The 21,620-nt window shown below is 42.3% G+C and overlaps 1 protein-coding gene across 1 annotated transcript; it reads right to left on the bottom strand.

The window, feature by feature from the left end:
* Nucleotides 1-7,923: 7,923 nt before the first annotated feature.
* On the bottom strand, nucleotides 7,924-18,496 carry LOC139459088 (uncharacterized). Its single transcript, XM_071240529.1, has 10 exons — nucleotides 18,413-18,496; nucleotides 17,485-17,542; nucleotides 16,320-16,589; nucleotides 15,389-15,587; nucleotides 13,464-13,586; nucleotides 12,781-12,903; nucleotides 11,081-11,203; nucleotides 9,821-9,903; nucleotides 8,362-8,532; nucleotides 7,924-8,122 (listed from the first exon to the last, which is right to left on the bottom strand). The coding sequence occupies exons 1-10, from the start codon at nucleotides 18,479-18,481 to the stop codon at nucleotides 8,070-8,072; spliced, it is 1,272 nt and encodes a 423-aa protein (XP_071096630.1). The 5' UTR covers nucleotides 18,482-18,496; the 3' UTR covers nucleotides 7,924-8,069.
* Between the last annotated feature and the right edge of the window lie 3,124 nt (nucleotides 18,497-21,620).

Below are 21,620 nucleotides of genomic sequence, written 5' to 3'. Positions count from 1 at the left end.
TTTCTCCCCTAGTACAATGTCCCTAATGATACGATTTCCCTTCAAGTACAATATCGTGAACCTATTGCATCACTCGACTCCACCCAAGCTTGTGTCTGTCTACAGCGTCCTCCCAGGGTTGTGAACAGGGCGTGGTCGTCTCGTGCATCCAGCCCATGCTCCCGGTGTTGCAGGACCTCACCTCCAGCCTCCAGACCGGCAACATCAACCTCGCAGCACTTGCACAGGCCTGCCCGTAAGTCAATGAATGGCAAGTTGGAGACTATATGCATTATTCCGTCTATTTCGATTTGATTGAGAGAGGATTTTGATATTTGGGACCCCTCCCATTTAGAAACGCTGAATCCTCCCTTGTCGTGTATTATATTACAATCTTCAGCGCTAGTGCTAAATATCCTCTCTAAATATCCAGTTCTCTTCTTTCTGTGCCATTTTATATGTGTTATTCACTTCTACTAATGAATCGAGCCCATGGCCATTTGATCCTGCCAAGGGAGGCAACCCCGAACAGTGCTAGTGTTTAATGTCATATTCTGATCACATTCGGTGGGTTCTATGTGACGGTGTTTGTTACATACTTCATTTCAAGAAAGTGTGAACTACAGTTTTATGTATCTACACAAAATCTATATTGCTACAACAGGTTGACCCGTTGCTCTATGGCTGGACCAATGCCGATGCTACGTTAAATTTTAACTCATTCACCAACTCACAACTGGCTGACGAGCTTGCATAAAATACATGTTATCTACACATTCTACCATGGATTTGGAATTTACTCGATTCTGATTGGTCAATTAGAGGCTATTAAATCACAATAAACCCCCTCTGATTGAAACAGCTGGTTTGACGGCCGCATCACCGCGGAAGCTCATATTCATAGTCATTGTCGGTAGGCATATATGAATTATTATATCTACAATTACAGGTTACAAAATGCACAGATGCGGTTACTACAATATTCAAAGGATGTGTGGCAATACACTTCGTGCAGAAAGCACGATATAAATCTACAAGGGGAATGTATTTACGTTTTGGAGACAACAGAGAGCTTGGAATTTTGGCGCTGTTCTATATACGACTTTGACGTCATATCTTTTGCATCACAATGAGCGATATGACGTCATAATGGTGACGTGCAATGTAGAGCAAAAGCCTTGCAAAACTTGCTTTGCTTTCTTTAGGGATGCCCACCTCACGTTAGCTCACCAAGTTGCCGTGCTTATATGCTTTCAGTTCCTGTCATATGTTTGAGTGAAGTATTAGGGTGTAAACAAACTGCTTGAGTATATACAGCGCCATATTTTGTTCGGTGATTCCGTAATTCAGATCGATAACCCACTAAATTCAACATTTGAAACCTCACGCTGCGCGTTCGGTTCCAAATTCAGTTTAGTGGGATTAAATCTACAGGTAACCTAGCTCTACATTGAAAACACAGTATGTTTATCTCCTAAATGTCATTATGTTTCGACACAAGCTACATTGAACAGCGATGAGCTGATTGTTCTAGATTTTAAGAGCGCTTCAAGTGATGGGTAAGTTTGCACTGACAATTGTTTCATGGTCCTTACTAAATCTGCTTCAGCGATTACCGCACCTACCGAGACTGTACTTCCCCCCAGTGTCTACCCCCGCTGTTCAGAGACGTTAATCAGCTACTGCTCGAGGCGTTCTCCTACATCTGCGACGACGCCTTCTCAGGTACTAAATATAAACTATATACAGTAAACTATAAATATGCTATTAAATCATTTATAAAGCATATTCAAGTAATTGTCTCTAAGGAAAAAAAATCTAAAACCAATATTGCTGACAAAAAACGTTAAAAACCAACTCATATTCCGGAAACTACCGAGAGTTAATGAGTAGAGTTGTCATCACGTGACCTGGCGTCATAGTGCAGAGATGACTTGCAGGCGATCACTGCTTCTGTACATTCGTGACCAACTCGTGTTATTGCGGGACAAGCCGAGTAGCGATCATCTTGCAGGTTACGGAAAGGGGCGAGTGGTGACGAATGTGCTTCTGTACAGTGTTCGGTAGATTACTAACTAGCGTTCGCCATGACATCACCAGAAAATGCCACCAATGAAAATGTTGAATTTTCACTCAGTGACCTCACACATATTTGTACATATGAATACGAGCCCGTAGTCAGTTAAAATAGCCTTGAAAGGAGACAGGAAAGCGATGAAGTGAAGACGATCAATCTGATGTAAACAGGGAAAGTCTAGGGAACACAATCTGGCATCAAACGCTATCCTGACATTTCTAAATAAAATGGACTCTTAGCAATAAAATATCGTGAGACCGTTATTCTGGGGTAAAATTACCAGGTGTAGATTGACACTTGGCATTGTCAAAACAGTGTTCTCTGTGATGTCTTTATGCCAAACAATTGTCATAGTGATAGGGCTGAAGCTATGTTTGATTTTTCTATATAAATGAATGTTATGTATGTGTTAATTGTATGGTCTAGTGATGGTTGGATCAGTTGGTTTAAACAGTTGTAATAATATATACTCCGTTGGTCAATAGAAGGATAATAGTGCCTGGCAGTTAGCTTACTACGTTCACAGTGACTCTACATGTTGTCCAAAAACATCCATCATGGTCTACCATATATTAGAGACAGACACAGACGAAGAATGAAATAAACGAAGTAATTGAACTAACACTGACAATATCCCACTAAAAAGACCTGTTCCATAATATATTTTTTCTAAACATGTAGACCACATTCACACTTATCTAACCTAAAACCGTTTTTTGTGTGTCATACAATAACTCATCCTAGATTTCGACACAGAATTGACTGAAATAAACATCGGTGGTGGAGGGGTTAGTTCACCCCTCTGGTTATTAATAATCGATTATAATCGGAGGCGAATCGTGTGAGCCTTTATAAGAGGCAATGTTAGAAGTGGTCATGTTGCAAAGAGTTATCATCGTATACTGATCTAGTGGTTTTAGAGAAGCGGAACAGATACACGTCTGTATTGAGGATTATGACATTTCGCTATCTCAAGTCTTCGTGATTGACAACATAACAGCTATTCCATGTGAAATATTCCCTGCAGACATCCAGCGGTACAGGTCATGCTGGGATAATTTCAACCTTAACGCCGACTTCCGAGACTGCGGCTTCCAAGCTAGCGACATCGGCTCCAGCGACAGGGACCCTTGCAGGTTCTATGACGAGATCGAGGCTTGTCTTGATGACGTCACAAGGACCCGCTGTGGGATGGACCAAGCACGGGTGATACGAGGATATCTTAGCGTGGCTAATGCGCAACAGAAACGAGATCTACAGTGTGAAACAGCGCCACCTATCGACCAAGGGGAGACAATAGGTACGTGGAACATAAAATAGCTAATTATAGGTTTTGGCACGGAGACAACATGACCTGAAGAAAATCTGATTTTTCAAAGCGTAGTCTTGAATGGAAGTTATTGTCTTGAATTGAAATCACCAGTTTGAAACCAGTGCCGTAAAGCTCGTAAAAATCTGCTGTCTGATTGGTTCAATGTCGACCTCTTGATAGTCATTTCATTGATCGGTCAGTTTGCGAAAGGTCGTTCTGACGTGACCTGTAATGGGGTGTCCTCAGATATTTGTTTATCAGTAGCGAGAACTAAGATAGGATGTTACGATGAGTGTATCACCTGTGTTCCTCAGCATCTCCTCCAGAGTTCCCCGTGCGGTGCTGGGACTGCAACAGTGGCATGTCACGAGACCAGAACCCACTGTGTCCCGTGAGCGGCAACCTCACCACATATCTCCTCACCAGCGTCATGTGTGATGACGCCTGCTTCGTGAAGACGGCCCGCTGGAATAAACACAGTACGTGTTTAGTAGTGTTTATATTTGTATCACCAAGCGACACCATAGATTAGAGTGAGTGAGTGAGTTAATATTTAACGTCACATCGGCAATATTGCAGCTATATCGTGACGAGAGAGTAGTAGTAGTAGTAGTATTTGTAGTAAAATGCACCAAATCCACACCCAATATTATTACTCCTGTTAATGGATCAGTTTGCACTCAAATTTCATTCTCAGCTCCCTGGGGAGAATACAACCCAAGCTACCTGTGAGGCACTAGAAGGCTAACAGTCACATTACCATCTTATCCTACCGGGTACCCATTCACTGCTGGGATGATTATGTTTGTAATGGGCTTCGGGTGGCCATACTGGTAGGGCATGGGTCGATGCTCATGCTTTCACAACCAAAGGTTTGTCTGGTCCAGGGCTGATAACTGATTCAGGTCTTTTTGTTTGTTGTTTAACGTCACACTCTGCGATCTCCCTGCTGTATGACGGAGACTTGTCAGTAATCGAGTTTGAACCAGGGAAATCAGTGGTCACACCCATCACACCCGGTATGGGTACAAACATCAAACATCCGTCCTCGCTGCAGTATTCCATCTTCCCGAGGTAAGTGCGTTTCCACCCTTGCCGAACTAGGCTTGAATTAAGGAGTTACATCTCGGCTGGCCTAACGAGTCTGCGCACCGAAATCGAAATCCGGTTTGTAAACTCTTCGGTCGATTGCAGGATTTGCAAAGCATGTGCACCGCTAACTTGTTGTCAACAGATATTTTTTAAATCTTTTCATGTTTTTAATCAAGGTGCTCACGTGATTTGATGCACTTCGCGATGTAAGATTCTTATTCAAAATTACGACTCAATTAAATTCAAGGCTCACAGATGCTGTGTATACAGAAAGTTCACAACTGGGCGACGCCATTTTGTTTGAAGCAAATGCAAGTGATACGAGAGGTGGAACCTGATTGGTCCATAGGAGAGGCATAGAAAAGACAAAACTCGTACTAGCCACTGGTGGCGCTACGATCGAGCACAAGAATTCCAGCCTAGTTCGGCAAGAGTGGAAACTGAACTCCTAAAGTCAGTTAACTCTCTTGCCTCGGTAAGATGCAATATTCCTGGTGTACGACGGTGTCCTGCAATTAATCGAGTTGGGGACAGACAATCCAGTAATTGACATGAGCAACGTCCAACGCTGTCGGGGTATAATGACACGCAATCAACCAAGTCACCGAACGTGGCCACCCGATCCATTTAGGCGCCTTTTAAGACAAGTACAGGCTGCTTGGGACCTATTCTAACCCGGAGTGATTAAGGGTAATAACACAAATTATCTATTTGTAACCACTGAACACATGAACGTTCTCTCAGAGCATATGACCTTACTGTCTGCTGGGTAATAGTCGTTGCTGTGACAGTTGCCTCACTCACTCACCCCTCTCTCTTCCCAGTTATCTACCGTGGGTGTTCCAAGGGACATTACTTACCGGAAGCTCTGGAGCGGACCGGATGTCAAGAGAACCAAGCCGAGGGTGTGGTCTGGTGCTTCTGCTCAACCGAGAAATGCAACACACAGGATATGACGTCATTCTTGAAAGAGCGCGAGTGAACTGGAGCTCATGTGTTTGATCTATGAAATGTTATGGTTCCACGTGATCTTTGAAGACATGTTCCATCTTGCTTAACGAATGTTCATTTAACCAGGACTATTAGCTAATCTTTCTCTAATTAGCCAATAAGAGGTTTCACATCACAATATTGTGTCTCATTAAATTAACAACGTTGATTTAACGCTAGCGCAACAACCTATCTGCTCTAAGAGACCGATCATTTGATATTCTGGGAGAAAGAAATTGTCCCTGAAAATTCTTGAAAAAAATAATTATGCTTTTGACTGTTGAAAAAAAGAAAGAAATTGTACGCCACAAAAATAATATTGTTGCAATGCACTTTTCTGTAAAAAATATTGAGGCTCATAGTTTTAACTGAAAAAAACATATGGTTTTGCAGCTGTAAAAAAATATTCTCAGACAAACTCACAGGCTTCTCCCAGAAAATCAAATGGTCGGTCCCTCATGTCGACTTACTGAGATAGGTAAGGCGAGGGACGTGGAATAGAGATTCATGCTTGACAACGATGGTCGTATCTCAACTTCACGCCGTATTAGTGTAAATAAAAAGATTGTCGTTCAAACTGATGTTTGTGAGTAACTACATCAGCTTCTAATCTTTTCTATTCTTTGGGAGAACCGACGTAGTTCATTTAAATCTGAAACGAATGTGATCCTACCGTTCAAAAACAACGTTTTATGGGTGAAGTTTGAACGTATTTACCCCACCTCTCGACAATCGGCTCCCCTTTAACAGTTAAACAAACTATTCTTGGCCTAACATACAAACAACAAAATCAAAGCCCTGATAAGCTGTGAGGGAGCCGGATACACATTGCAGCGCATCTGACCATCCGATCCCCTTTGTCGCCACGAAAGTGATGACAGGAGACAAAAACGGAAGGAAAATGTTTGTTAGCTCACAACGCCGGTCTTAATATTTCCAAACAACTTTAGTCGATTCCTCACATGAGTGACAGGCGCCGTAGTAGTAATCGGGGAAATAAGTCTTTGAACGATTTGTTGGCAATATCGCGTAATTTTGTCGCGGTATAATTGTTTTTGTGTTCAAACATTAGCTGAGGGAAAGAAGCTATACATATTTATTAAATGTATGTTGACATTTTTCAGTTTAATAATATTCACAATTATTAGTGACAGATAATCAAGTGTTTAATGATATTTAATATCGAAAGTAAATCGTAATATCTGATATATATAAACAAGAGTACCCTTTAAAAAGGCGAGGTTGGTGCAAGTCAGGCGTGTGGTGGAGATAGATACTACACCTGAGTCCCGTTCGACAAAGCAACCTTAGCGCCATGGTGATCGCTACTCTCATACTATAACGTAGGCTTAGGATAGTCTTAGTGCTACGATAGATTTGTAGAACCGTGCCCTGGGCATTTTGTATGATACATGACGGTGAGGTTTATTTACTGAAACCATCGGAACTAGATATGTTGAATACCAGAATATTAGTAGTAATACTACTGATAACTGCTAAACCGGAGAAGGTGAGGTGAGGTGAAATGGGGTTTAAAGTAGCGTTCAAGATAATTGCACTTGTATGAAGATGTGCATGCTCGTGTGTGTGTCTGTGTGCGTCTGCGTTTCCTCCTCCTATCTGGTCTTTATGCCAGTTTTATTCTTCGCGTTGACTCCGAGTAACTGATTTCACAGTGGCTAAGTAACTCCCTGAGATATATTCAGTGCTATCAGGGGTCTTGCTATGTACACTAGTGTACAGGACATACGGCAGTACTAACCTGAGGATACTGCTGATATGATGGCACAAATGCACAGGAAAAACTAAGGCGAGACAAAGAGTATTTCGCATATGTAATACTCTACTGTACCATGCATGGCGTTATTGTATTTGTTTGTTGTTTAACGCCGCATTCAGCAATATTCCAGCTATTTGAAGGCGACCTGTAAACAATAGAATCTGGACCAGACAATTCAGTGAGCAACGATCCACGCCGTCGGGGTACGATGACACGCAATGAACTAATTTAACGAGTCTGACCACCCGATTTTTTGGATTGCCGCATACGGCCAGCATCTGGGACCAATATTAACACGGAATCCGAAAATTAGATCGTTATTCCGTGAGCACATTTCACATTATTGTTATGATGTTAAAAAATGCTGTTATTTTGGAGGGTGTCGCGAAAATGACAAAACGGTTTACAATATCCCTACTTCCTGTGATGAATCAATCCAGACAATGCAATACCAGTAATCCGCATATCACATTATGAAGCATCTTATTTAAAATACATTGGACTATAGAGTCACGAGCACAAAGCCTACAATGTACGTGCTTAGATTTCACGAATATCATCCATGGTTTGGTAATATCACCAGACTCCTCAAACCATCCTTGTCACGATAAGACGCCGGTTCTCTGTAGTGTACTGTGCTCGTTCACATAAATAAAAAACCAAAAAATAATATAAGAAGTTTACTTTGACACGATAGTTTATTGCACTTCTTCAAATTAGAATCTCTGAAATAAGTCTGATTGTCGTTTGTTGTCACTGCACGATCTCAAAACACCAGGCATATTTCCTGATGTCAAATTCACTGAAGGTTGACGGACGATGGTTGGCCGATTGGAAAACTACTGTTTCGGGAGCTTTACATCCTTCACACTGTCTGGGAGCTTGGGTGTATCTGACATTGAAGGGTCAACGTTCAAGCAAGTCATGTATCTGTATTTACTACTCTAAGCATTCCTTTAAAACTATACCATCTCAAGTCGTAACATATTATTGATGATCATAATTGAATACAAATACCACGTTCTTCCAGTTAAACCATATCTTGAATATCTGGGTAGAAGAGTACCTAAATCCTACCCGAAATGCGGTACTTTGGAATCTCCACGGAACCTTGCAGTTTGAAATACCCACCCTGTAGTATCCGCTGTTGAGAGCCGAGTGTCCGCTTGACCGGAGATTGCATCAGTAGCGTGATGGCGATCCTCATCTCTTCCTTCATGTCACGCGCAGCGTACTCCAGGGTTTCTGCGCGGTGTGCTACATTCTGCAGCATCTGTAACAGCATCGAGGGCTGTCCTCCCACTGCAACGTCACATACAACATTGAAACGCGCAGCTCAACGCTAAACCATCTACGTTGGAACAGAGACCATATATCGGTATATGGTCTCCGAGACAAACCACGACTACAATTTGGACACCAAAAACTTTCCAGGTGCCGTCAGGTGGCACTCGACCCTGAAAACCTTTGTGAAGTAAGAGCTGACCTAGACTTGCGCTATCTGCAACTGTGAACTAAGCCACGTAAAACATTGAACCCACGTTCTTGGAAGGCTGAAACTCATCACGTGCAGCGCTGAAACAGACCACTTATTTATTCACCCTCAATCGATGAAACCCTGCATATTAAACAACACGATTTTAATTATAGTTATGATCCTACATAATATTATGAAGCCTAAAGCAGAAAATGAAAAAACGTTATCGGGTATCGACGTGTCACTGCGTGTTAGTGATTTGTATTACCAAAATATTTTTTTTCCGTTCCCCCAAATCCCAAAGTCCCTTGTGAATAAAATGAACACATATTTATTTTCATATTTGTATCATAGAGCCTAGTTCAATTGTGTGTCCAGTTGTGTTTTCTGGTATTCAAGGTGAGAAAAAATAAAAAAGGTGCCCCTCCCTCATCAGTTAGAAAATAAGAAAACGCTGCCAAACAGAAACACAAATATTCCAACACTGACTTACCAACTACCCAGGAACACACTCCACAAAACAACCTAAACATGGAGATTGTCGTGCTTCACTTTACCATTACTCTAAGACTGTCACAGTACTAAGATTGATTCATAAACACTGAGCAGGGATTAAGGTACTTAGAATCTGCCTGGTTCAAGGTATCCATAATCTACATGTTTCATAGAACCCGGAATACCTGTTTCAGGTACCTGGGAATCTGGATGTTCTATGGTACCTCGGAATCTGCAGGTCTCAAGGTACCCGGAATCTACCTGTTTCACGGAACCCAAAATCAACCTGTTTCATGGCACCTCGGACTCTGCATGTTCCATGGTACCTCCGAATCTGCAGGTCTCAAGGAAGCCGGAATCTACCTGTTTCAGGGTACCCGGAATCAACCTGTTTCATGGTACCTCGGAATCTGCATGTTCCATGGTACCTCCGAATCTGCAGGTCTCAAGGCACCCGGAATCTACCTGTTTCAGGGTACCTGGAATCTACCTGTTTCAAGGGTACCCGGAATCTACCTGTTTCAAGGGTACCCGGAATCTACCTGTTTCAGGGTACCCGCAATCTAAATGTCCCCTTACAAACTACTGTTAGAAAACAATTTCCACTATTTGTCGAACCTGTTGTTGCAGTTGCTGTCTGCAGGGGTGGTGTGGAGGTGTAGGAGCGGACACAGACACACCTGGGACACGCCTTGTCGTACCTGAAACACGGGGCTCTTTGTAGTTGAATCAATCTCATTAAAATCAGATGTAGTTCAATACACAGTGGAGTGAAAATTGTTTTACACCTCAGTCAGGAATATTCAAGCTATATCACGGCGGCTTGGTAATAATTGGGACAGGAAAACAATGACAAGTGTAAGGATTGCCGCCTTTGGGGTATCCCACTGAGACCTCTTTCAGGTGTAAGAGGTGCTTGGATGTCATGAAAGTACAACTTAGTAATCTTTCAAAAATGGACGTGTATGTTTTTCATGGAGAAGCATATCTAACTCCTATATGGTTTCGGGTATGAATTGTTTGGCCGGGATTAATTTTGTTCTCAATATTTGTGTGCACATTTTCGAGAGCTTTCTTGAGATTCTGACTTTATTTGTGCTATTATTTGTTTGTTGTTTGTTTGTTTGTTGTTTAACGCCGCACTCCAGCTTTATTCCAGCTATATGACGGCAGTCTGTAAATAATCGAGTCTTGACCAGACAATCCAGTGATTAACATCATGAGCATCGATCCTCGCAATTGGGATCGATGACATGCATCAACCAAATCAGCGAGCCTGACCACCCGATCCAGTTAGTCGCCTCTTACGACAAGCATATAGTCGCCTTTTACGGCAAGCATGGGTTGGTGAAGACCTATTCTACCACGGATCTTCACGGGCCATTTGTGCATACACTTGTGTCTGATGATGGCTAAAATGAGAGAAACAAGAAATAGTTATGGATGGTGATCGATAAAACGATTTCTATGGTGGCCGAGAGGGAACATCGCTTTACCGCCTTCAATTACGGCCGCGAGAGAGCGATTCAGCGCCAACACGAGACGAGAAAGCGATATGAATATCGCTTTCTTATCTCGTGTAATCGCTTAATCGCTGCAGCAATTGAAGGCGAGAAAGAGATGTCCCCTCTCGGCCATCATAGATGATGCAATAATTGATGTTTTGATCAGATTTTACTTTTGAAAGGAAAAGTTTAAAGTAAGTCCCGAGTTTTTGCTTTCAGTTCCATTGTTGTGTTCGGCCCCTACAATATGTTTGGATGGATGAAATTATACATGCGTCTGCCAAAAACACTTATTTCACAGTCGGGGATTGCGAAAAGGAATTTTACTTAATCTAAACACTTTGAAGCTGAATGCTCAGCTATTGATACTCACTGTCTTTCAGCAATTTGCCACGGAGGGCAGGCGGGGCATATGACCACGGGGCACCTGGAGGGCGGGAGCGGGGTTGAAGGTGTCACTGCAGTGCACACACACGTCGAGCACGGTAATGTGTAGCTGAAAGTTCACAATAAGAAGTAGAGAAATAATTCGCCAAGAGCTAAACCGCTCAACAACAACATCGTCAACAGATCCTCATACAACGTCATGGGAGAAAACAACATCGTCAACAGATCCTCATACAACGTCGTGGGAGAAAACAACATCGTCAACAGATCCTCATACACCGTCGTGGGAGAAAACAACATCGTCTGCAGATCCACGTACAGCGTCGTGGGAGAAAACAACATCGTCAACAGATCCACGTACAGCGTCGTGGGAGAAAACAACATCGTCTGCAGATCCACGTACAGCGTCGTGGGTGACAACAACATCGTCTGCAGATCCACGTACAGCTCGTGGGAGAAAACAACATCGTCAACAGATCCTCATACAACGTCGTGGGAGAAAACAACATCGTCTGCAGATCCACGAACAGCCTCGTGGGAGAAAACAACATCGTCAACAGATCCTCATACAACGTCGTGGGAGACAACAACATCGTCTGCAGATCCACGTACAGCGTCGTGGGAGAAAACAACATACTCAAAAGATACTTATAACGTCGTGCATGGGAGAGTGACATCGTTGTAAACGTATCTACTTCCAAAGTTGTGTGAGACAACATCGTCAACAGATCTACTGACAATATCGTGCAAAGGGATACAACAACCTCGTCAACAGATCTTCTTACAATATCGTCCAAAGGGATACAACAACATCGTCAACAGATCTACTGACAATATCGTCCAAAGGGATACAACAACATCGTCAACAGATCTACTGACAATATAGTGCAAAGGGATACAACAACATCGTCAACAGATCTACTGACAATATCGTGCAAAGGGATACAACAACATCGTCAACAGATCTACTGACAATATCGTACAAAGGGATACAACAACATCGTCAACAGATCTACTGACAATATCGTGCAAAGGGATACAGCAACATCGTCAACAGATCTACTGACAATATCGTACAAAGGGATACAACAACATCGTCAACAGATCTACTGACAATATCGTGCAAAGGGATACAACAACATCGTCAACAGATCTACTTACAACGTCGTGTGAGACAACATCATCGTCAACTGATTTACTTACAACGTATATCTATCTTTTTATCTATGCATACTCGCTACAAGCAGAGTGATATTATACGAACGCTTATGTCTGACTCAGACCCATTTCACTCTAAACAATTTGATGTGGTGAAATGGGGTTTAACGTCGCGCCCAAGATTGTTGCACTTATATAGCGACGTGCATGCACGTGTGTGCTCGGATGCTAATACTAGTCCAGACTAATGCCGATTTACAGTGCCAGCCCACTGAGATACCATGCCGAAGTTTAACATGAATACCCTACTCAGACACAGAATACTGACTCCGAGACTGCCAGTCCTTGTTTTAGCCCCTTAATGCCAAGCGCCAGACAGGGTAATAACAAATACCATCTTTTAACGTCTTTTGGCATGACGCGGCCGGGGATCGAACCCCAGACCTTACGCTCTTCGCTCTACCATTAGACAACGGAGGCGGTCTAAACATTTTGAAACTGGGTGCCCAGATATTTTGGGATACTCACTGTTTTTCAGGGACTTGCCCCCAGGGGCACGTGGGGCAGGTGAGCACGGGGCACCTGGAGGGCGGGAGTGGGGTTGAAGGTGTCACTGCAGTGCACACACACGTCGAGCACGGTAATGTGTAGCTGAAAGTTCACAATATGCAGCATAGGAAATGATTCTTAAAGAGTTAAAACGCTCAACATCGTCCTCATGCAACGTCGTTGGAGAAAACAACGTACTCAAGCGATCGACTTATAACGTCGTGCAAGGAAGACAACAATGTTAACAGATCTACTTACAACGTCGTGTGAAGCAACATCGTCAATAAATCTACTTACATTGTACAGGGTCCTGAATTGGAGACAACAATGTTAGCAGGTCTACTTGCAACGTCGTGTGAAGCAACATCGTCACCAAATCTACTTACATTGTACAGCGTCCTGAATTGGAGACAACAGTGTAAGCAGATCTACTTACAACGTCGTGTGAAGTAACATCGTCAACAAATCTACTTAGAGCATCCTGAATGTAGGATAACAATGTCAACAGATCTACTTACAACGTATATCCATCTTCATTAGGTATGCATACTTGATACATCGCAAGCAGTGTAATATTATACGTGCGCTTGAGCCTGACTAAGACCCATTTCACGCCAAACATTTTGATACTGGATGCTCAGATATTAAAGGATGATACTTACTGTCTTTCAGGGACTTGCCCCCAGGGGCACGTGGGGCAGGTGAGCACGGGGCACCTGGAGGGCGGGAGCGGGGTTGAAGGTGTCACTGCAGTGCACACGCACGTCGGACAAGAAGATGTGTTGCTGAAAATTCGTGATAAGAAAGAACTAGAAGATTTAAAAGATTATTATTATCAAGTATGGTCCAAAGAATCAAGTTTTCGTTGAATAAACAAAATCTTTGCAAACTTAGGACAACGGCTACATCATTACATCATGTACAGGTCAAAATGTTGATGATGTTGCTGTCAATGAATGAGTAAGACAACGACATCGTCAACAGATCTGCTTACAACGTCGTGAATGAGAGACAACGACATCGTCAACAGATATGCTTACAACGTCGTGAATGAGAGAGAGGCACAACACCGTCAACAGATCTGCTTACAACGTCGTGAATGAGAGGGAGGCAACAACATCGTCAACAGATATGCTAACAACGTCGTGAATGAGATAACATCGTCAACAAATCTATTTACAAAGTTGTGAATGAGACAACGACATCGTCAACAGATCTGCTTAGAACGTCGTGAATGAGAGAGAGAGAGAGAGAGACAACATCGTCAACAGATCCGCTTACAATGTCGTGAATGAGAGGGAGGCAACAATATTGTCAACAGATATGCTTACAACGTCGTGAATGAGACAACAACATCATCAACAAATCTGCTTACAACGTCGTGAATGAGAGGGAGACAACATCGTCAACAGATCTGCTTACAACGTCGTGAATGAGACATAGAGAATCTCACCCGAGTGTCATGGTAACAATGACGTCACAATGGTCTGCGAGGCATTGTGATGCAATTTAATTGCAGCGATATCTACAGTATAAATATCGATTGATCTCACCCAAGCGATATCTCCTGTGGGAGCCAGTTTTGGATGATAAAACAACTTATAACTTGCCCGTGAACAGATCACCCGTTTAATAAACATACAGCTGTATTACACATTGTGTAATAACAAAACGCGTGCTCATGTACTCTCGGAACACGTTTCAAGAACAAATATTGAAAGCTCTCAACATCCCTTGGCTTATTCAACGACATTGTGTGTGGAGATGATAGATCACTGAGAGGAGCTTATGCACACTCGATGACCCCAGCAACCTTGTTGCTAGGCTGACGTCACATGGCATTGTTTCGCCGATGGATCTTGCAATAAAATTCCATAAATTACGTCATCGGGTATTGTGACGTTATTGTAAACTTTGAGGTGCAAGACCTGTTCCACAAGGCGATCGTACTGTAGCGCAACGACAGTCGTTCTAAGTTAAAGTGTGTGAGTTGGGATAACCTTAGCGCTACGATAGTTTTGTGGAACGGACGCCTGAATTCTGAAGATAGACCATTGTATGGTATTAAGTTCATACGTTTAAACTTTTGACGTGTTTGAAGTATTATTATGTTGAACTCAATTGGATTATGCCGTGGGTCGTGTAGGTGTTAGCCTATTCACACTCAACAGCATAATTCTAAAAAAACGTTATAAATGGCAAGTAATAAATAAAACACTAAACTCGCTCCCCCTTAAAACAAATTTTATGAAACTCGTGAATAGTTGGGAAATCTGACGAGCGAAAGCTTTCGCTCGTCAGATACCAGAACTATTCACTCGTTTCATAAAATTGGTATTACACGGGAGCTTGTTTAGTATTCTATATATCATCAACAGATATGCTTACAACGTCGAGAAAGAGAGGGGATAACATCGTCAACAGACCTGCTTACAGCGTCGTGAATGAGAGAGAACGACATCGACAACAGATCTGCTTACAATGTCGTGAATGAGAGAGACAACAACATCGTCTACAGCTCTGCTCACGACGTTGGGAATAAGAGGGCGGCAACAACATCGTCACATATCTCACATGATGTACGTACATCACCTCTTGGAACTCTCCAAGTCCACACATGGGGCAGGTTACCGCGGGACACCAAGTCCTGGTGAAGGGCGTGGATGGCCTGTGCCTGTGCCTGTGCAAGTGCAGTTCATAGTCGATGACGAAGCCTGAATGATGCTCGTGGTCATCTGACCGGAAACTGAGCGTGATGAGGTTGTTCTTTATCTCACTCCTTGGAACTGAAACATCACATCGCCGCAACTGAGCACCATCACAGGGTGCGTTTGGGTTTGTTGTTGGTTTTGTTGTTGTTGGATAACAGACTCAGCAATATTCCAGCTTTAGGACGGCGGTCTGTAAATAATCGGGTCTGGACCAGACAATCCAGTGATTGACATCATGAGCTTCGATCCACTCAATTGAGATCGATGACATCCATCAACCGAGTCAGCAAGCCTGACCACCCGATCCCGTTAGTCGCCTTTTACGGCAAGCATGGGTTGCTGGAGACCTTTTCTACTCCGGATCATCACGGGTCTCGTGTCAGTTAATGACGCTGTTTGTGTAGTACCACGTGGGTCGTTAGTCGCCTCTTACGACAAGCATCTATACCAAAAGTATAGGATAGCTCTGAACAGTTACCTAAAGATGGCACCATTAAAATAAATAAGTTTACTAAATACTACTACTACTACTACTACTACTACCCGTCCATATCCAAACCATAAACGCTAAGTTATTACACCCACTGACAGACCAGTTTGCATTCTAATTCTCAGCTCCCTGGGGAGTATACACCCAAGCTGCATGTTCAGCCATTCTTTACCACGACATATGAAGAAATTTACATGTTGTGTTTCAAACTGGTGACTCGTAATGCTATCAACAATTGACGTTGTAATGCTATCAACAATTAGTGCATGTGTCCCGTCAGTCCCTCTGTATTGGCACTGTTACGTCATCACACTCACTGATGATGGTGTTGTTGACGTAGCCTGGCGGAAGGCTGTCCCCGCACAGCGACGTCTTCAGCGTGTCGATGTAGAGGTAGTCGCAGCTGCAGAAGGGGCACATCTGGATGTCGAACCAGGTGAAGTGGAGGCTCACGTAGCCCTCGGTCTTGTCGTAGGGGACGCCGATGGACAGGAGAACGCTTGTGAGGTTCGGGGAGTATTTGTTCGGATAACCGGGGCTTGTGATAGTGGCCGCGGGGGCAGACACCGTGACGTAGTGTTGGGGAGCTGGGGACGAGGCAGTAACATATTGAGTGAGTCAATAAGTGTGTGTGTGTGAGGAAATTAAGTGAGTGAGTGAGTATGGTTTTACGCCGCTTTTAGCACTATTCCAGCAGTATCACGGTGGGGGACACCAGAAATGGGCTTCACACATTGTACCCATGTCGGCTGTCGGCGTAACGAGCTAACGCTTTAACCACGAGGTTACCCGACCGTCCCTGTGAGGAAATTAAATAAATCCTCTCACAAACAAATCTATTTCATTGAATGAGATGACTGTTGTCAGGTTAAAAATGACTTCACATGAAAAGATGTTTCACTGATTGATTGTTGTTTAACGCGGCACTCAGCAATATTCCAGTTAAATGACCGCGGTCTGTATAGAATCAAGTCTGGACCACACAATCCAGTGACTGATATCATGAGCATCGATCCACGCATTTGGGATACGATGACATGCTTCCACCAAGTCAGCAAGCCTGACCACCCGATCCCGTTAATCGCCTCGTACGACAGGCATAGTCGCCTTTTACGGCAAGAATGGGTTGGTGAAGTCCTATTCTACCCCGGAACTGCACGTGTCTCGTGTCAGTTAATGACGCTGTTTATGTAGTACCACGTGGGTTATATTTAAGTTTAGACGCATTTCCATTAAAACACAATGCTGATCTTATAATCGGCATCTTAGAAAAGAAATAAAGTTTGCTCTACCCCTTTTGTAGTGTAAGTCTCGGACAGAACTGTGAGCAAATGCAAAGTGTGATTACGTTGGTACACGCAAATCACTACCTAATAGCGCGAGGTTCGACCCATACTGCCCGGGTACGACCAGACGCTATGTGTCAGCCAGATTTATGATAAATTCGCAGCCTACTCATAGTTCTGGCGTTACAATACATACACATCGTGGCGATCTCCCCAACCACGTCCTCTACATCAACTTGCCGGGGGATGTCAACCTGCAATATAACACCAGAGAGAATACATGGGAGTGAGTGAGTTGGACAGTGTTCAAATCAGCTTTATGTGGGAGGAAGGCCCAAAGTGATGCAGGTCACAGACGTTTACCACTTTGGTGAAACCCACGTGCACGGGTATGGTGCTGACGAGCCTTGAAACATCGAACCCACAATCACAGGTTTCAGACATGCCCAAGGGACGCAACTCCGCACAGCGAATGTCAGGCGCCTCAGACGACTGGGTCACCTGTGTCCAGATTATATGTTCCGGTATGTACATTGGGAAAAGGTATGGCAACGAGGCCGGATGCTATTCAGTGATTGAGAACTTGAGCATCGATCTGAGCAGTTGGGATTGGATGACATGCATCAACCAAGTAAGCAAGCCTAATCACCCGATCCCGTCAGCCTCTTCACACAAGCAAGGATTGTTGAAGATCAGTTCTAACCAGGATCTTCACGACTCATGATGTGGTGGTCTAGATCGCGCAATATGTTTGATAAGTCAGAAATATCTATATAATCAGTTCTTCTTGCTGATGACATGTTTGTTTGTTGTTTAACGCCACACTCAACAATATTCCAGCTATATGACGGCGGTCTGTAAATAATTAAGTCTGGACCAGACAATCCATCGATTGATACCATGAGCATCGTTCCACGCAATTTGGATACGATGACATACATTGACCAAGTCAGCGAGCCAGACCACCCGATCCCGTTAGTCGCCTCTTACCACAAGCATAGTCGCCTCTTACGGCAAGCATGGGTTGCTCAAGACCTATTCTACCCCCGGATCTTCAGGGGTCTCTGATTACAAGTACTTTGTTGAATTGTGATGTTGATTGTATACACATCCGTGGTACTTACATGGAGCCGTGCTTGACAGGCTAAAGCAATACTTAGTAACAACACGACCGTCGAGCCTGACGTAGACATCTTGTTCTTGTTGTTGTCAAAGTCCGCCGGTTATCTCGTGTGATGACGCCAGCAGCAGTGATGAGATTGGGATTCACCGTACACGAGGAAGTGGTATGTCTGGGTTATTTAGGAGATTAATCTACTGTGTTTTGAAATTTCATGTAGTCCCACTGTAGAGGCGATACCTCTTATTTTAATTTGTAACCGTGCGTTTCTCTGTAGGGTTGACATTGCATGCGGGTTTTTAAATTTTTACTCGAACATGTCAATGAGTATATATGGAACAAGAAACATCGTTATCACTATCCCCCGCCATGGGGCATAAGAATTTTGCTTGTTCGTATAGCAGTGAGTGAGTATGGCTTATCGCCGCTTTTAGCAATATTCCAGCAATATCACGGCAGGGGACACCAGAAATGGGCTTCACACATTGTACCCATGGTATAGTAGAGACTACCAGGAAAAAGGGCGGGTAACTCCAGAAAATAAATGTTACGGCATTTATTTTTGAAATGAATCTTGACAAATATCTCTTATAAGCATGCAAACTTCCATGTAGTTTCTCAGGAAACGTGTCCCCATTAAAGACAGGATGCACACAATCTATAAAAAAAATGTAGCAAGGTACGTAACTCTGGAAACAAATAATTTATGGTTAGGTAGCAATTTTCGAACTCACATCTTGATAAACACTTGCTTATGAGTTTGCAAAGTTCATTTGTGTAACGTCAGTAGTTTTTTTTAAAGAAAACATGTCTCCATTGCCGACACTAAGTAAAATAACATTGATCAAGGGTCGCAACAGTGTGTGCACAGAATCTAAAATCCTGTAAGCAAGGGACGTAACCCTGGAAAATGATAATTTATGACACTATTTTTTAACTTCAGTAGTTTCTGAGAAAATGTTTCCCCTTTTCGCTCAGTGTACATAGTTGAAAAGCATGGAGCCTGGCCTTAACTGTAAAAAAGTGAATTTAAGACATGAAGTTTCGAACTCACTTGAGATCGCAACCAGTAACATCAATCATGTCAATGTGTAAAATTTCCTTTCTCTGACTTGAGTTGTCCCTGCCCCACTTAGTGATGTAATAATAACAGATAACTCTGAAATAACCTACCCGAGTCTCTTAATTGCAGATTTTAAAATGTCAGTCGTGAATGAATTACCACCATTTAGACACACCGGACAGATAATCTGTAATTTCTCGTTGATTACTGTCTAAATCCTATTAAAATACAAGAAGCCCACATGGCCTGTATCGCTCACCTGGATATTTACGCAATTATGACAAAATATGCACTTGCATTGTATATCATATGTATATAATACTGCAAATATTTCGTAATTTTGACTCTGTCAGCATTTGAAATAGGTGGATGGCAAATGTAGCATAAAGATCTGAACCGTTTCCATGTTATGATCCAGGATCTAAGCTTCCAGAGGCAAGGCTGGTCCCAAGTCGAATCCTATTGGCATAAATGTATTATACTCTTCACAGCAAATGTATACAATGTATCTGTTTATTAACCCTCATCGTGCCTGGACGTCACCCTGCCTGCATACCGCTAAGTGCCGCACTGTGATGACGTCGCTGTTTCAAAAACGTATACATTGTATCAAAAGTGTTACAACGTCTTTATTTCTTCACACAGTGTAACCAAATTGTAAAACATGCAAACTCGAGTTGATTGTCTATCCATCAGTATCTAAAGTCACCAAATCCAAAAGATCTATGCACTGCCTAGCCATCGATAAAAGTGCTGGTGTTATAAGTTTCCTACTTTTCTACATTAACCGTAAAATGGAAGCATCCGAATATGGCATGCAAAGTCAAGTAAGCGCCCTTGTTTGAAATCTACATGTCCAATAATTCATATCATTGGCAAGTACATGTCCTAACAGTGATAGACATATGACATTTATGTTTAAGTACACATTCACTGAGAATTTTCTGTGAGTTATATTTACCGATAAAAAATCCCGATGAAATTGTGCGTTTTTGACGTCAAAATAGAATTGACGAAGTGGTCGTGATTAATTCATACGCAGACTGTTTCAAGGATTATGTCACAAAACGAATGACAGTTTGGAATGTATATCTTGAAGAAATCCCGGTTACGTCCATGTATTGTTTCAGTGACCGTGCTCTTTTATTAGTGATAAAAACAAGTTCGGGGTAAAATTGACATCGTACATTTTCAAAGGACAAAATGTGAAAGATCGCTAAACAGCCCTAACAAAACTCAACTTGACATCGCTCAATATCGGGCATCATTATTATTTCTTAATAATTAACAAGATTATACTAACGTAATACGACCCAAGAGTAAGTACATGTAGATTCAATGAAAATTGTTGAAACCTTTTCATTGGCAGCAAATCTATTCAACAAACCTATTTTCGATCACTCGCAACTCGGGCGCCGTATGTCATTGTTTCACCATGACCACCAGAAAACATACATCCTCGTATCAGCTCGTATTTCGCACTTGGTTGCCTTACTTAGACCTTTGCTCAAAATATACTTGTATGGCCAGTCCATGAAATACCACTTTTTCTTTCATTTTTTCATTTGATTTATAAATACTACTTTAGAAGTGTATTTACACCTACAGTCTGTAGCTAGGTATGTGCATGTACATGTAAGGACATACGTGATAGTTTATTTCCACTAGTACTCTCCCATTCCATCCCATTCTACTAAAGGAAAAGTTTGAAATAGATAATGATGGTAGGTCAATGAAAGTAATGGAATTATTTGTCATAAAAGGAAAAAAATATTCTTGGTATTGAACCTCGAAAATTTAACCAGCAAAATATTAAATATAAATGGTTTTCAGTTATTATGTCTTTCCTTTTATCTTACTTTTGGCCCAGCTAAACTACAGCTTGGAGGAAAGATATACAAATTAAAATGGTGAAAAAAGAACCACAAGAATGCTTTGATTTTGCTCTTAGACAAATATTTGTTTTAAAAAATCTATTTCATACCAAGGATACAAAACAAAGTAATTACTATACTATGTCACTGATCGAAGTATTTTGTAATTTAGATAAAGCAGAGTGAAAAAAGACATAAATAAAACTATATAAAACATCAAAACGAAATCACATTTACACTGAAAACATTTTGTCTTTCAGAAATCGATTAGTTAT

This window comes from Haliotis cracherodii, unplaced genomic scaffold (assembly GCF_022045235.1).
Source record: "Haliotis cracherodii isolate W230 unplaced genomic scaffold, xgHalCrac1.p SCAF_13, whole genome shotgun sequence".
NCBI lineage: Eukaryota > Metazoa > Mollusca > Gastropoda > Lepetellida > Haliotidae > Haliotis > Haliotis cracherodii.
The sequence above is the reverse complement of the archived record's forward strand: the minus strand, read 5'-3'. Positions and strand labels throughout refer to the sequence as shown.